The sequence below is a fragment of the Numenius arquata genome, chromosome 9 (assembly GCF_964106895.1).
Source record: "Numenius arquata chromosome 9, bNumArq3.hap1.1, whole genome shotgun sequence".
NCBI lineage: Eukaryota > Metazoa > Chordata > Aves > Charadriiformes > Scolopacidae > Numenius > Numenius arquata.
This window is the reverse complement of record NC_133584.1, coordinates 34,669,084-34,682,387: the sequence shown is the minus strand read 5'-3', so window position 1 is coordinate 34,682,387 and position 13,304 is coordinate 34,669,084. Positions and strand designations below refer to the sequence as shown.

Sequence of the window (13,304 nt, the reverse complement as noted above, 5' to 3'; positions counted from 1 at the left end):
TTATGAACAAGCAGAGCTATACGTTACCTATATATGAAAAAATACTTGGAAGAATTCAGGAAACATTCGTACACCAATGTTTTTCAATGATGCCAATGAAATCCATATAAAACTGATAACGTATACAACAAACAATATATTATAATATGCATACCAAACACCAGTAATTATTTGGCAAATGAAGTTCCATCCAGAATATGTAATCTTTTCTGACTATACTATTTTATTGATCCAGGACTTCATGCTACTGACCATACTGACCATATTCTTTCCTAGAAATATCCTTTCACTGCCTTCATAATCTGCTCTGATTTGTTGTTTGATGCTTCTATACCACCCACTGTAGCCTGTGAACTGTAGACCAGAGAACCTGGCACAACACAGGCCCACACAAGTTGTCAGAAGAAAAACATTTTGGTTTACTGACCATGATGTGTATGCAATTTTCCTTTTTCTTTTAAAACTATGGTTGTTTTACCATTGTTTTTACTTTCTAAAGCTATTACCATAACAGCTCAGGTTACCACACCTTGAAGGAGCTGCGGGTGGCACACGGATCCCTCTTCCTCGAATGCCCCGTCCACGCGCTGAATCCTCAGAACCGTTCAAATATGACAGTTCTCTCAGCTGCTCCTGGCGAATTTCATCGTTATAATCCTGAAATGAAAAAGGGGAAACTTGCTGAAACTTTGCATTTTGGCTGAGCTGCCAAACCATACGAAACAGAAGCTACATGGATAGTATTTGGGTGAATTGCCCTGCATTATCACCTGCATGCTGGAAAACCACACAGCGGAAGTGGACAGACAAATTTATAGGGGTAGTTAAGATGGCCATAAGGAACACGTAAACACAAAATAAACCACACAAGGCCCCGAAGGCATAAACACAAAGCAGACACCAAGAACATAACTGTATACAAGATGCAAATGGACCTTCACATACAAAAGGTACCAATCTCAAACAACTTGAAATTATATTAAAAAAAATGCATTTTATAAATATTTTCTATTTTTTGACAGACATCCCTGACTATCTTTACGCACTTAAAATACAAATTCCACCTTACACTGCACCTTTGCATGCAAAAATTACACTGGAGTCATTTGATTGTATGACTTAATCCAATACCAATAAACATCATTGAATGTAGCCTTCAGTTATTCTGTATATTCACTAAACGACTGCTGAAAGGAGCTGTCTCTTTAGGACTCATAAGTAACAAAGCCACGTTTACTATATAAAATTGTTAAATGATATAAAATAGGCCCATTCTAAGACTGCAGGGTATCGACAGTAGCACTGCAAGCTTCTGCTGGCTCAGTAAACAGAACATTTGATGAGTCTCCTTTTCTTACTGATACAAAATACCTACTATTGGGCAATGTTTATTTAATTTTGCAACCTTTGTCTCAGTCAGAAATTCCTTTTTCTTTAGCTTCCTTCCTTTGTATTCAGCTCTTTGCCTGCTGATCATGGCAATAAGAGCTCACTGCAGCAGCCGGCTTGCTGGCAGCTGAACCGTGCGACAGCTAATTACTGTTTCAAAACAGAAAGGATTACTGAATTTCAACCCTTTAGTCTTTCCATCTTCCCACAGGCAACTGCTATTGACTGTCATGCAAGGGTCCGAAAATGCTACAACTGCCTGCTGCTTCTCGGGTGGGTGACTGTCCAGGACACATTACAAGTGACACCGCTTTTTAGCCAAGTTAAAGACCAAGTGAACAGTAAGATGGAACTGGGGTCTTGCTCCTTCCTTCTCCTTCCTGAAGAGGGCCAGGAAAACTCTTTAAAGATATGATGCTGATCCTGTTGCGTTCTAAGAGAGTGTAGGCCTGGTGACGATTTCCCTTCTGAATTTCTAGGGAATGCAGCTGGAGGAAAATCATAGAATGGTTAGAGTTGGAAGGTACCTTAAAGATCATCGAGCTCCAAGCCCCCTGCCATGGGCAGGGACACCTCCACTAGAGCAGGTTGCTCAAAGCCCCATCCAGCCTGGCCTTGAACCCCTCCAGGGATGGGGCATCCACAACTTCCCTGGGCAACCTGTTCCAGTGCTTCACCACCCTCACAGGAAAGAATTTCCTCCTAATATCTCATCTAAATCTCCCCTCTTCCAATTTAAAACCATTACCCCTTGTCCTGTCACTACATTTCCTGACAAAGAGTCCCTCTCCGGCTCTCCTGTAGGCTCCCTTCAGATATTGGAAGGCTGCTATGAGGTCTCCCCGGAGCCTTCTCTTCTCCAGGCTGAACACCCCCAGCTCTCTCAGCCTGTCTTCATAGGAGAGGTGCTCCATCCCTCTGCTCATCTTCGTGGCCCTCCGCTGGACCCGTTCTAACAGGTCCATGTCCTTCCTGTGTTGAGGACTCCAAAGCTGGACACAGAATCATAGAATCATAGAATAGTTTGGGTTGGAAGGGACCTCTAAAGGTCATCTACTCCAACCCCCCTGCAACGAGCAGGGACAGCTTCAACGAGTCAAGTTGCTCAGAGCCTCATCCAACCTGACCTCGAATGTTTCCAGGGACCTACTAATGAAATTCAGAAAAGAACCCCATTTATACAACAGAGCGCACGATATTTGTAGCAGAATCATAATTAAAAACCAATCCCTAATTTGCTAATACACCAGATAACGTCTTACAAATATTTTTGCACATTTTTCTATCATTTTAACATTAATGGCAATAAGCCAAAACCATCTTACTAAATCAATGTGTTCTGTAAATCACAGAGGGAAAACCACAGATAGAATCAATGAGGTCACACTTACAGCAATTGCTGAACAAGTACCATCTACTGTGCCTTGCTTAATATCATCTGTTATTCACGCTGGCTTACAAGAATTAGGACTTCAAACTTGCTGATTTGAGTTTACCCTTCAGTTTCCACACCAGTGCCGGGATTGAACTTCATTAATAATGCAAGAAAATTTTGTAAGAGAAAGATATAGGCGTGAAAAAAAAAAAAAGAAAAGGACCTGCAAGGGACAGAAATTGAAACTTTCTGTGTTGCTGCTTTAATCTCTCCCCTTTGGAACATTGCTGTATAAATGAATTCTACCAGAAATTGCCTCAAAGCTGCTATTCCTTCCTCAGATGCACATACCATTTAAAATCTTAGTATTGACGAAACAGAAAATCCAAATTAATTTTCTAATATACTGCAAGATTTGCAAATCTGCACCATTCTGTTATGCAATGCGCTTAGTTTCGCTACAGGTTATTTACTGCATGTCCAGTTAAGAAATATGTACAGTGTATTATGAAATGGCAAGGTAAAGACAACAAAGTACATGGAAGACTGTAATTAAGATGTTGGGATGGGTATCCTGAAAGACAAAGATTTCAATAAAAAATGTTAACTCTATATAGAACATTTATCTGCTGTGCCCTTTAAAAAGCATAATAAAGATCATAATTTCTAATTTTGAAATCTGAAATTTTCAGCAGAAATGCTCACTTCAACACTTTCATTAAACAGAAACATTACACTGAATTAATCTTTCATAACTGCTACGAGTTTGGCTAGAGACAGAGTATCCTGCTGAATATTTAATTGTAGCTGAGTTCAGAGCCGAGCACATGAGCAAAATTAAGCTGCTGATGTTTCATACATATCCAGTCCCAGGAGAGAGTACAAGATGTTGCAAGACATACCTGTACTGAAGAAAGTATAATGAGGTAGCTACACACTGCAGTTGTATATTGTGTTTCAGAAAAAACCCTACTCCTTGTATTAAAATAAGCTCATGGGAAAAGTTCTGTGCTTCTTAGCTTTTCTTATAGCTCTCTAATAGTCTTATAGCTATTCTTACAGTTGATAATCTACATTAACCTATATGTTTTGCTCTTGTTTATATCCTTAAAGACATTATTACCTATAAATAGCTTTTCCATTTACTGATGACACTTAGGGTGCCATGTTACTTGTATCACAGCGGTCAATATTTGCAAACAACCACTGTAGGTGAGCTAACCACCCACACGCACAACTATTCACCCAAACATGCATTTTGACTCTAGAAACACCAAGGATTTAAAACCTTAGCAAAGTCAGTAGCACCCAGGGCCACCCTAAATCGTAATGTTTTTATAAGTCCCTAAAAAACAAATTACACAGAATCACAGAATCTTCTTGGTTGGAAGGGACCTTTGAGATCATTGAGTCCAACCAATAAAAAAAAAAAAAAAAGCACACACCAAACCCAAACCAAACCAAAAAAAAAAAAACCCCACAAAACAAACACCCACAACCACACCCACCCACAAACAGACACAACCCAACAATCTCGGGCACTAGAGCATGCCCTGAAGTGCCACGTCTACACGTTTCTTGAATACCTCCAGGGATGGCGACTCCACCACCTCCCTGGGCAGGCTGTTCCAGTGGCTGACCACCCTCTCAGAAAAGTCATTCTTCCTAATATCTAATCTAAACCTCCCCTGCCGCAACTTCAGACCATTTCCTCTGGTCCTGTCATTATTCCCTTGGGAGAAGAGGCCAACACCCACCTCTCTACACCCTCCTTTCAGGGAGTTGTAGAGGGCAATGAGGTTCCCCCCTCAGCCTCCTCTTCTCCAAACTAACCATGCCCAGTTCCCTCAGCCTCTCCTCATAAGACTTGTTCTCCAGACCCCTCACCAGCTTGGTGGCTCTCCTCTGGACACGCTCCAGCACTTAAATGTCCTTCCTGTAGTGAGGGGCCCAGAACTGAACACAGCACTCGAGGTGAGGCCTCACCAGTGCCCAGTACAGAGGCACCATCACTGCCCTGCTCCTGCTGGCCATGCTGTTCCTGATACAGGCCAGGATGCTGTTGGCCTTCTTGGCCACCTGGGCACACTGCTGGCTCATGTTCAGCTGGCTGTCCACCTACACCCCCAGGTCCTTTTCTGCTGGGCAGCTTTCCAGCCACTCTTCCCTAAGCCTGTAGTGTTGCCTGGGGTTGTTGTGACCGAAATGCAGGACCCGGCACTTGGCCTTATTAAACCTCATCCCATTGGCCTTGGCCCTTTGATCCAACCTGTCCAGGTCCCTCTGTAGAGCCTTCCGACCCTCAAGCAGATCAACACTCCCACCTAGTTTGGTGTCATCTGCAAACTTACTGAGGGTGCAAATAGTTAGATAAAACATTCAGCATTCTAGACTACATGAACACATTTACCCCAAACTACCAAAAATCATGTTTATTAATGAGGGTCGGGAATGATAAATTAGGTCGGTTGCCCTGACTGCTCCAGGAACAATGGAAACCCGTTAGGATCAGAATCCGACTGGGCAGCAGTGGCAGAGAGGTGCGGCACAGAGAGGAAAGCATGCAAACTGCTAGAGAACTCAATAAAACATTTTGGTAAAAAAATAGCAAAGTGTGACGCAAGCTGAAAACCTGATCTGAATTAACAAGAGCACATACTGACAAGGGAAGAGAGTTAATAAAGAAATCAAAGGGTAAGGCACAGACAGAGGAAATGGATTTCGGGAATATATATCTATCAGTAGCATAACAAAGGCTCCTAGAAGTCAAGGATAAACCAATGCCTTAGGGGCTGTGATCTCCTGTCCTGATGTGCTTTGCACGTTTAAGTTCTTTCCATGCGTATGAATGATTTCACTATTAATAAATACCATTACTCTTATCTGCGACAGCTGAATTTCATTCTAACTCCATAGTTAAGGGGAGAGTAATTTAGGTTCAATGCAAACTACCTTAAGAATGCAGAGTTATGGAAGTCAAAATTATAATCACAATTCTTCACATTGACAAATTTGAAGTGTGAATAGGGCTCACTTGGTCCCTTATATAGATGACACTTCACAGCATACACACATTTCTTACACGGTTAAGATGGCCACGTATCATCTGAAGAGCAGACCATCCTCCACATGGTGTTACTACTATTAGGACAGATTCACAGGTATCTTAATTCTACAGACAAATAACTACATATTAACATCTTGCATTTAAGTCATCAAATTCCTTGATCTTAACGGAGTGAATAAGTAGTCACAAAAATAAATGCTTTTCCTGGGGTTATTTTCTCTATAGTTCTTAAAGTGCTCCCCAAAGGTCCCGAGGCACCAGGAACTCAAATTTACAGCTGGCCCATGCAGAGGTCCTATGGTCCTGGAAATCTCAGTCTGCTCTGCCAGAACGACAAAACACTCTTTCTTTCTCAGGCACATAATATTTTCTGGAGCTGTCTGTTTCCAACAGAGAGCACCACACTCACAGACATACCTACACCCCCATCCCGTGATCCTCTCTTCCTGCACTCAGTTAGCAGAAAGGAAACAGGAGATGGATTTGAACTCCCGCGGCACTTCTGCATCCTGCCCAGCTCCCAGCATCAGTAAAAGAGCTCCAGGGCTCCACGTATTTGCACAGATTTGCTGAAGTTAGAGTATCTCCTCTAAATCCTGATGTTGCTGCCTTGGGGCTATTTTCAGGCAGTTTAAATTCCAATTAGCCTACAATTTCCATTGAGTACATGCTTCAGAAAACCTGTAGTGAGCCAAAACGATGAAGACGACATATTGAATTTTAGGTGGAGCTATGTGACGTGAATATGGCCTTTTTTTGTTTGTTTGCTTGTTTGTTTTTAGATGCACATAATTTTTGGACACTAAAAGAGACACTGTCCACATGCTCCCTTTTGTATATGGGGAAGCACTAAGCTTGTGAAAATAACTGGCGGTGAGGAGTTCCTGGAGTCGCTGCTTCTTTGTATTCTCTGTGGCCTCACGACAGTGAACTGTGCTATGATTCAGCTTCAAGATATGGTGAGAACCACTCACCTGGACGCACAGGGTCAGGATGTGCAGTTTATTATACTGAAGAGGCCAAGAACCCAGGAATTCTCACTTTCTAGCTGAGCCTGTTGCAAAAAAAGAAGAATAGCACTGGTTGCTCAGTACTGGAAGAGCTTGGTGAACTAAATCCTGAGTCAACAGAGATATTTGGCATGTCCTGTTATTTCTTTATACTCTAAGAACCTGTTCTAAGTCTGTAATGCATTCAAAATGTAAACATATTGGACTTTTCCCTGCACATATCCAAAGCCTCTCTCCCACTGTCTACTTACGAAACTTAGACAATTGTGCCAGGTAGGCTGGATAGTCCTCTCCGTCACCTAAAATTTGGGTGAGATAGTGCCTCAGCTGGGCATGCAAATTAAGTGGATGCAACTGCATCCTCAAACTTCATTCTTTGTCTTTCTAATACAAATTCAAAGTTCATTGTAAAACGTGAGATTCATCTGTAGCTGAGACCATGCCCAACCAGGCAATTCCTACAAAGTTCATCACAACTGTAGGAGCTGGCTCTAGCCCACCTTACTTTGGTGTCTGATGGGTATGGCATATGTTCTCACCAGTATACGGAGAAGCTCAAAACCAACAGCTGTTTTGATGTTCCTAGATAAGACCCATGCTCCCTGAACCCATGTTTAATGTATATGCATGGTTTCCTGGTTACCTACAGTCAAAGCCATCTGTTAAGATGGCTTTTTGCCCATTTGCAGATTGGTCTGATTATTTCACTAGAGCATAGGTGCCGCGTAATGATAGGTTTAGATGGACAGCCTGCAGTGCACCACAAGTGACAACGCTTCTGCCAGAAGTCCTCTTCTGTGACTCCAATATTGCATTAGCACTACATGCCTCTTTGCATTTGCCCGTATATATTGGCACTTAGGTAAGGCCATTTTGTGCGCGTGCAGTTCTCTGGCAGCCAGTAGCCCCAATAAATAGATAAAAATATAAATATAATCCATCTGAGCCCAAGGAAGAAATTATTTTCTCTAAGCAATCAGCAGCTTAGCCAGATCCATAGCCATAAATGTTATGCCTTTTCACTTGCCACTTTGCCACATGCAAAAAATTGCTGTCTTCACCTGCTTATAGTCTGTCTGAAAAACAAACCTTAATTGTGTGGGTCACCCTTAGAGATTGGAACACATAAACCAGACCATACATTTCTCTCAGTAGCAGCCTGAATGTGTTGCAGCCAATATGAGTTTCCGCTTATAAATGCCTATGGGCAGAATGCAAGCAGACATAAGCTGGAGCCATGTACACTTGCCTTTGAGGTTAGTTGACAGCTGGGGGATTTGTCAGCCTGCCACAGAGAGCACTAACCCAAGCGTGGATGTCATTTTTCTCTTTCAGCATGCACAATTAAATCTGCCTGGCATCATCAGCATGGGGCACCGCACTCTACAAGCAGCACGGAAGGGAGGGGGGATGTCTTCCTTCTCGTCATCTGAGGAGAAGCTGCCAATCCCAGAGTGTAAATTGTGCGGAGGCAACTGCTATGAAACTTCAACCCAGATATTTTAGTCTTTACTAGAACAGAGAAAAATAAGCCTAATTTAATTGTATAACCAATTTAGTATTTTCTTTTTTTCATACTAAAGAGAGATTTCAACAGAAGATTATTCCAGTTTACAAGGAAATGCTGTTAACCACACAAAATAACCACAATGAAGACGGGTGCATGACGATTGAAAAATGTGCAGAAACCTGTATTAAATTTCTGCCATTTGCCCCAATTTATTCCACCCCTCTTGCTCACAGGCCCCCAAACAAATGTACACCGTGGTCTGTAATTCATTCAAACAACAGCTACTATGCCACAGAAGTCAGTAGCTGACAGTTCCCTATCCCTGAATTTAATTCCGAGTCAATCCTGGCTGCCAGGGACTTGTGCTTATTTACAGCTGTCGCTTGAAGGGGATACGTAAGGGAATTGGTAATAGGAACAGACGACACATAACAGGCTGGAGGAAGAGTGGTGTAGCCACCCACTCCTGAAGAAATCGTTATGGATGCACACTGGATGTTTACACTGGCTCCTAGGAAGGAAGGGATGTGATACGGCTGGTCCTCCTCTGGGAAAACCCAGTTGCTTCAAAGGAGGTGGGGAGAGCAGTAGGGATGCCGCTGTTCTTCCCCAGCTGTTTCTTGGAGCTCCACTGCTAATGAGATCACTGATTGCTTTTAAGGCTGGAGTAACTATCTACTCTAGCCTACATTAAAGCCAACGGAAGTAAAAAGCTACACATAGTACCTACGCATCTTTTTTTCATCTAACTATGCCAGGTGGGACCCATATTGCCTCCTGCTAACCCACTGCTGTAGGTTTGCAGCCCCCTTGTCAAGTATAACGGGGATGGCAACAGCAGCCAGCAAAATTCAGGCACGTTTACTCTTGTTCAGCCTGCCTGCCTCGTCCAGCCCGGCTGCAGCTACGCTCTCTCGGTCCAGCATGGCACAGTACAAACAACAGATGCTGCTCGACCTGAGGAGATTGGAAAGAGCAACGAAGGATGAGAAGTTTGGGCAAGAAAATATCTTACCACGGGTTTGTTGAGTGCCCTTTCTAAAAGAAAGGCTTTTGAATCGTTTTAGAACTTTTAAAAATCCCAACTCTGTACAGGTTGATCACACAAAGTATATTGGGAGCAAACTCGATACGTGACAAAGGAATTAGTTTTTAAAGTGACATTAGAAAGGAGGTTGTAGAGAGGTGCGTGTTGGCCTCTTCTCCCAAGGGAATAATGACAGGACCAGAGGAAATGGTCTGAAGTTGGGGCAGGGGAGGTTTAGATTAGATATTAGGAAGAATGACTTTACTGAGAGGGTGGTCAGGCACTGGAACAGCCTGCCCAGGGAGGTGGTGGAGTCGCCATCCCTGGAGGTATTTAAGAAACGTGTAGACGTGGCACTTCAGGGCATGCTCTAGTGCCCGAGATTGTTGGGTTGTGTCTGTTTGTGGGTGGGTGGGGTGAGTATGGTATGTGTGGTGTGGGTTTTTGTTTTTTGTTTTTGTGGTTGGACTCGATGATCTCAAAGGTCCCTTCCAATCATGAAGATTCTGTGATTAGTATTTTTTTGACTTATTGCAATCCAGGGTTAAGACAACATAAGCTGCCCTTGCAGTAAGGACTCTCTTGGTAAGCATAAGTCTATTACAAATGCAGAGCAGAAATGTTCTTAATAATACTACTAACATATACTGAAATCCATTACTAACCATGGTCTGATTCTAAGTCAGGAGATAGAGAATATCTTAAATTCAGACCCAGCTAAAACATCCTAGGAGCAGGAGCTGGTGGAAGGGTGATTCACCACAGCAGCACCGTGTCTTGACAGAGGACAGTAGCAGAGTCCTGTGAGGACAGTAGCATGGCCTGTATGTTTGGTCCTCTGTTTTTCCAGAATAAGGAGTTCTCCAGACTAACCCGGGTTCTGGTCTAGATCCTGCATGTGGATCCCTTCAGGAACCTTGAATCTCTCTTTGATCATCCAGTTTAGCCATAGTCCGTGTCTAGGTAGGCTTTTGTAGGCTCAGAATAAACAAGACCACCTGCATCACTGATACTCTGACTGGAGCAGCACTGTCTCCTCCCCTGATGGCACTGCACCAGCCCCAGCACCAGCAGCACCACTGCCTGGCACAGCTGCTTGGCAGAGAAGAAACTGGTGGGACAGATTGGGGCAAAACTGGACTGACAGCGAGAAAAAGGATGAAGACTTTCCTTCCTTTGCCAGCTGTAGCAGCAGGCATGGAATTCCTTCCAGAAACCTCAGGTTGCCATCAGGGCTTGGCTTTGGAGAGGCAGCAGTGCCCCAAGCATTCTCCCTAGTCAGAGGTCAAGGCAGAAAACACAGTATCTGTATTTCTCATGCACTCCTTCTAGACAGAAATCTGACTAATCCAAACTAAACAGCATAGCACATCCTCCCCAGAGCCAAGACTTTTTTTTTTTTTTTTCTTTTTTTGCATACTAAGGAAAAAGAATAAAACAAAACATGCTGGGAAGATGGTCTGTAATAGCATCGTAAAAAATACAGGAACAATTTTCACTGCTGGAATCAAAGATATTTTAAATCTGCTTGGTTCAAACTGCTGTAATCTAAATTAATTTCAGTATTGAGAGATTGATGGATAGCCAGTGTAACGATACAGAGAACAATCACAGGACAGCAAGAAGGTACATGAGCAGTATATGGAAGAAGGGACAAGCAACTCAGGAAGAGTACAGAGATCTTGTTAGGTTATACAGAGAAAAAATTGGGAAGGTAAAGTTCCCAGCTGGAACTCAATCTGGCCATTAATATAAGGGACAACAAAAAAAGTTTTTATAAATACGTCAACAAAAAGAGAGTCAGGGAGAATCTCCATCCCTTACTGGATGCGGGGGGAAACATTGTGACCAAGGATGAGGAGAAGGCTGAGATACTTAATGCCTTCTTTGCCTCTGTCTTCAATAGTCGGACCAGCTACCCCCAGGGTGTCCAGCCTCCTGGGCTGGAAGATAAGGATGGAGAGCAGAACAACCCCCCCCGTAATCCAGGAGGAAGTAGTTAATGATTTGCTTATGCACCTGGACACACATAAGTCTATGGGGCCAGATGGGATTCACCCAAGGGTACTCAGAGAGCTGGCGGGAGAGCTCACCAAGCCTCTCTCCATTATCTATCAACAATCCTGGTCAACAGGAGAGGTACCAGATGACTGAAGGGTGGCCAACGTGACGCCCATCTACAAGAAGGGCTGGAAGGAGGATCTGGGAAACTATAGGCCTGTCACCCTGACCTCAGTACCGGGAAAGATCATGGAGAGAATCATCTTGAGTGAGCTCTCACAGTAAGTGCAGGGCAGCCAAGGGATCAGGGCCAGCCAGCATGGGTTTATGAAAGGGAGGTCCTGCTTAAACAACTTAATCTCTTTCTATGACCATGTGACCCGCCTTCTCGATGCAGGGAAGGCTGTCGACGTTGTCTACCTGGACTTTGGTAAGGCCTTTGACACCGTCCCCCACAGCGTTCTCCTAGAGAAGCTGGCGAATAATGGCATAGACAAGTGTACTCTACACTAGGCAAAAAAATGGCTGGATGGCCGTGCCCAGAGAGTTGTAATTAATGGGGTGAAATCCAGTTGGCGGCCAGTCACCAGCGGTGTCCCTCAGGGCTCAGTTTTGGGGCCAGTCTTGTTTAAGATCTTTATTAAAGATCTGGATAAGGGGATTGAGTGCACCCTCAGTAAGTTTGCAGATGACACCAAACTAGGTAGGAGTGTTGATCTGCTTGAGGGTCGGAAGGCTCTACAGAGGGACCTGGACAGGTTGGATCAAAGGGCCAAGGCCAATGGGATGAGGTTTAATAAGGCCAAGTGCCGGGTCCTGCATTTCGGTCACAACAACCCCAGGCAATGCTACAGGCTCAGGGAAGAGTGGCTGGAAAGCTGCCCAGCAGAAAAGGACCTGGGGGTGTTGGTGGACAGCCGGCTGAACATGAGCCAGCAGTGTGCCCAGGTGGCCAAGAAGACCAACAGCATCCTGGCCTGTATCAGGAACAGCGTGGCCAGCAGGAGCAGGGCAGTGATGGTGCCTCTGTACTGGGCACTGGTGAGGCCTCACCTCGAGTGCTGTGTTCAGTTCTGGGCCCCTCACTACAGGAAGGACATTTAAGTGCTGGAGCGTGTCCAGAGGAGAGCCACCAAGCTGGTGAGGGGTCTGGAGAACAAGTCCTGTGAGGAGAGGCTGAGGGAACTGGGCATGTTTAGTTTGGAGAAGAGGGAGGCTGATGTGGGACCTCATTGTCCTCTACAACTCCCTCAAAGGAGGGTGTAGAGAGGTGGGTGTTGGCCTCTTCTCCCAAGGGAATAATGACAGGACCAGAGGAAATGGTCTGAAGTTGGGGCAGGGGAGGTTTAGATTAGATATTAGGAAGAATGACTTTACTGAGAGGGTGGTCAGGCACTGGAACAGCCTGCCCAGGGAGGTGGTGGAGTCGCCATCCCTGGAGGTATTTAAGAAACGTGTAGACGTGGCACTTCAGGGCATGCTCTAGTGCCCGAGATTGTTGGGTTGTGTCTGTTTGTGGGTGGGTGTGGGGTGTGGTTGTGGGCGTTTGTTTTGGTTTGGTTTTGGTGTTTTGTGTTCTGGGATTTTGGGGGGTTTTTTTTTTGGTTTTGGTGGGGGTTTTTTTTGTGTTTTTTTTTTTTGTTGGTTGGACTCAATGATCTCAAAGGTCCCATCCAACCAAAAATATTCTGTGATTCTGTGATTCTGAGTCCCCCTCTCCACACTAAATCCAGTAAGCATGAGGAAAAGACAGTGAAGAGATGCTGCTGCTGAATCTTAGGGTCACTGTCTGAACTGTCATAGAAACTAAAAATATTAAAACAATTTATGCCAAACTTCAAGTGAGAAAGAGTGCAAGTATAGAAAAAAATAAACAAAAAAATACTGAAAGGAAAGAGAAGAAACATATCAAATAAGAAAAGCTG

The 13,304-nt window shown here is 44.0% G+C and overlaps 1 protein-coding gene across 2 annotated transcripts in view; it reads right to left on the bottom strand.

Moving 5' to 3' along the window:
- The window catches only part of KHDRBS2 (KH RNA binding domain containing, signal transduction associated 2), a 387,275-nt gene that overhangs the window by 119,976 nt on the left and 253,995 nt on the right, over positions 1-13,304 (bottom strand). For both annotated transcript variants that reach the window (XM_074153323.1, XM_074153324.1), the window contains exon 5: positions 530-657. In XM_074153323.1, coding sequence (XP_074009424.1) covers positions 530-657 — 128 coding nt within the window. The remainder of the gene's footprint in view (positions 1-529; positions 658-13,304) is intronic.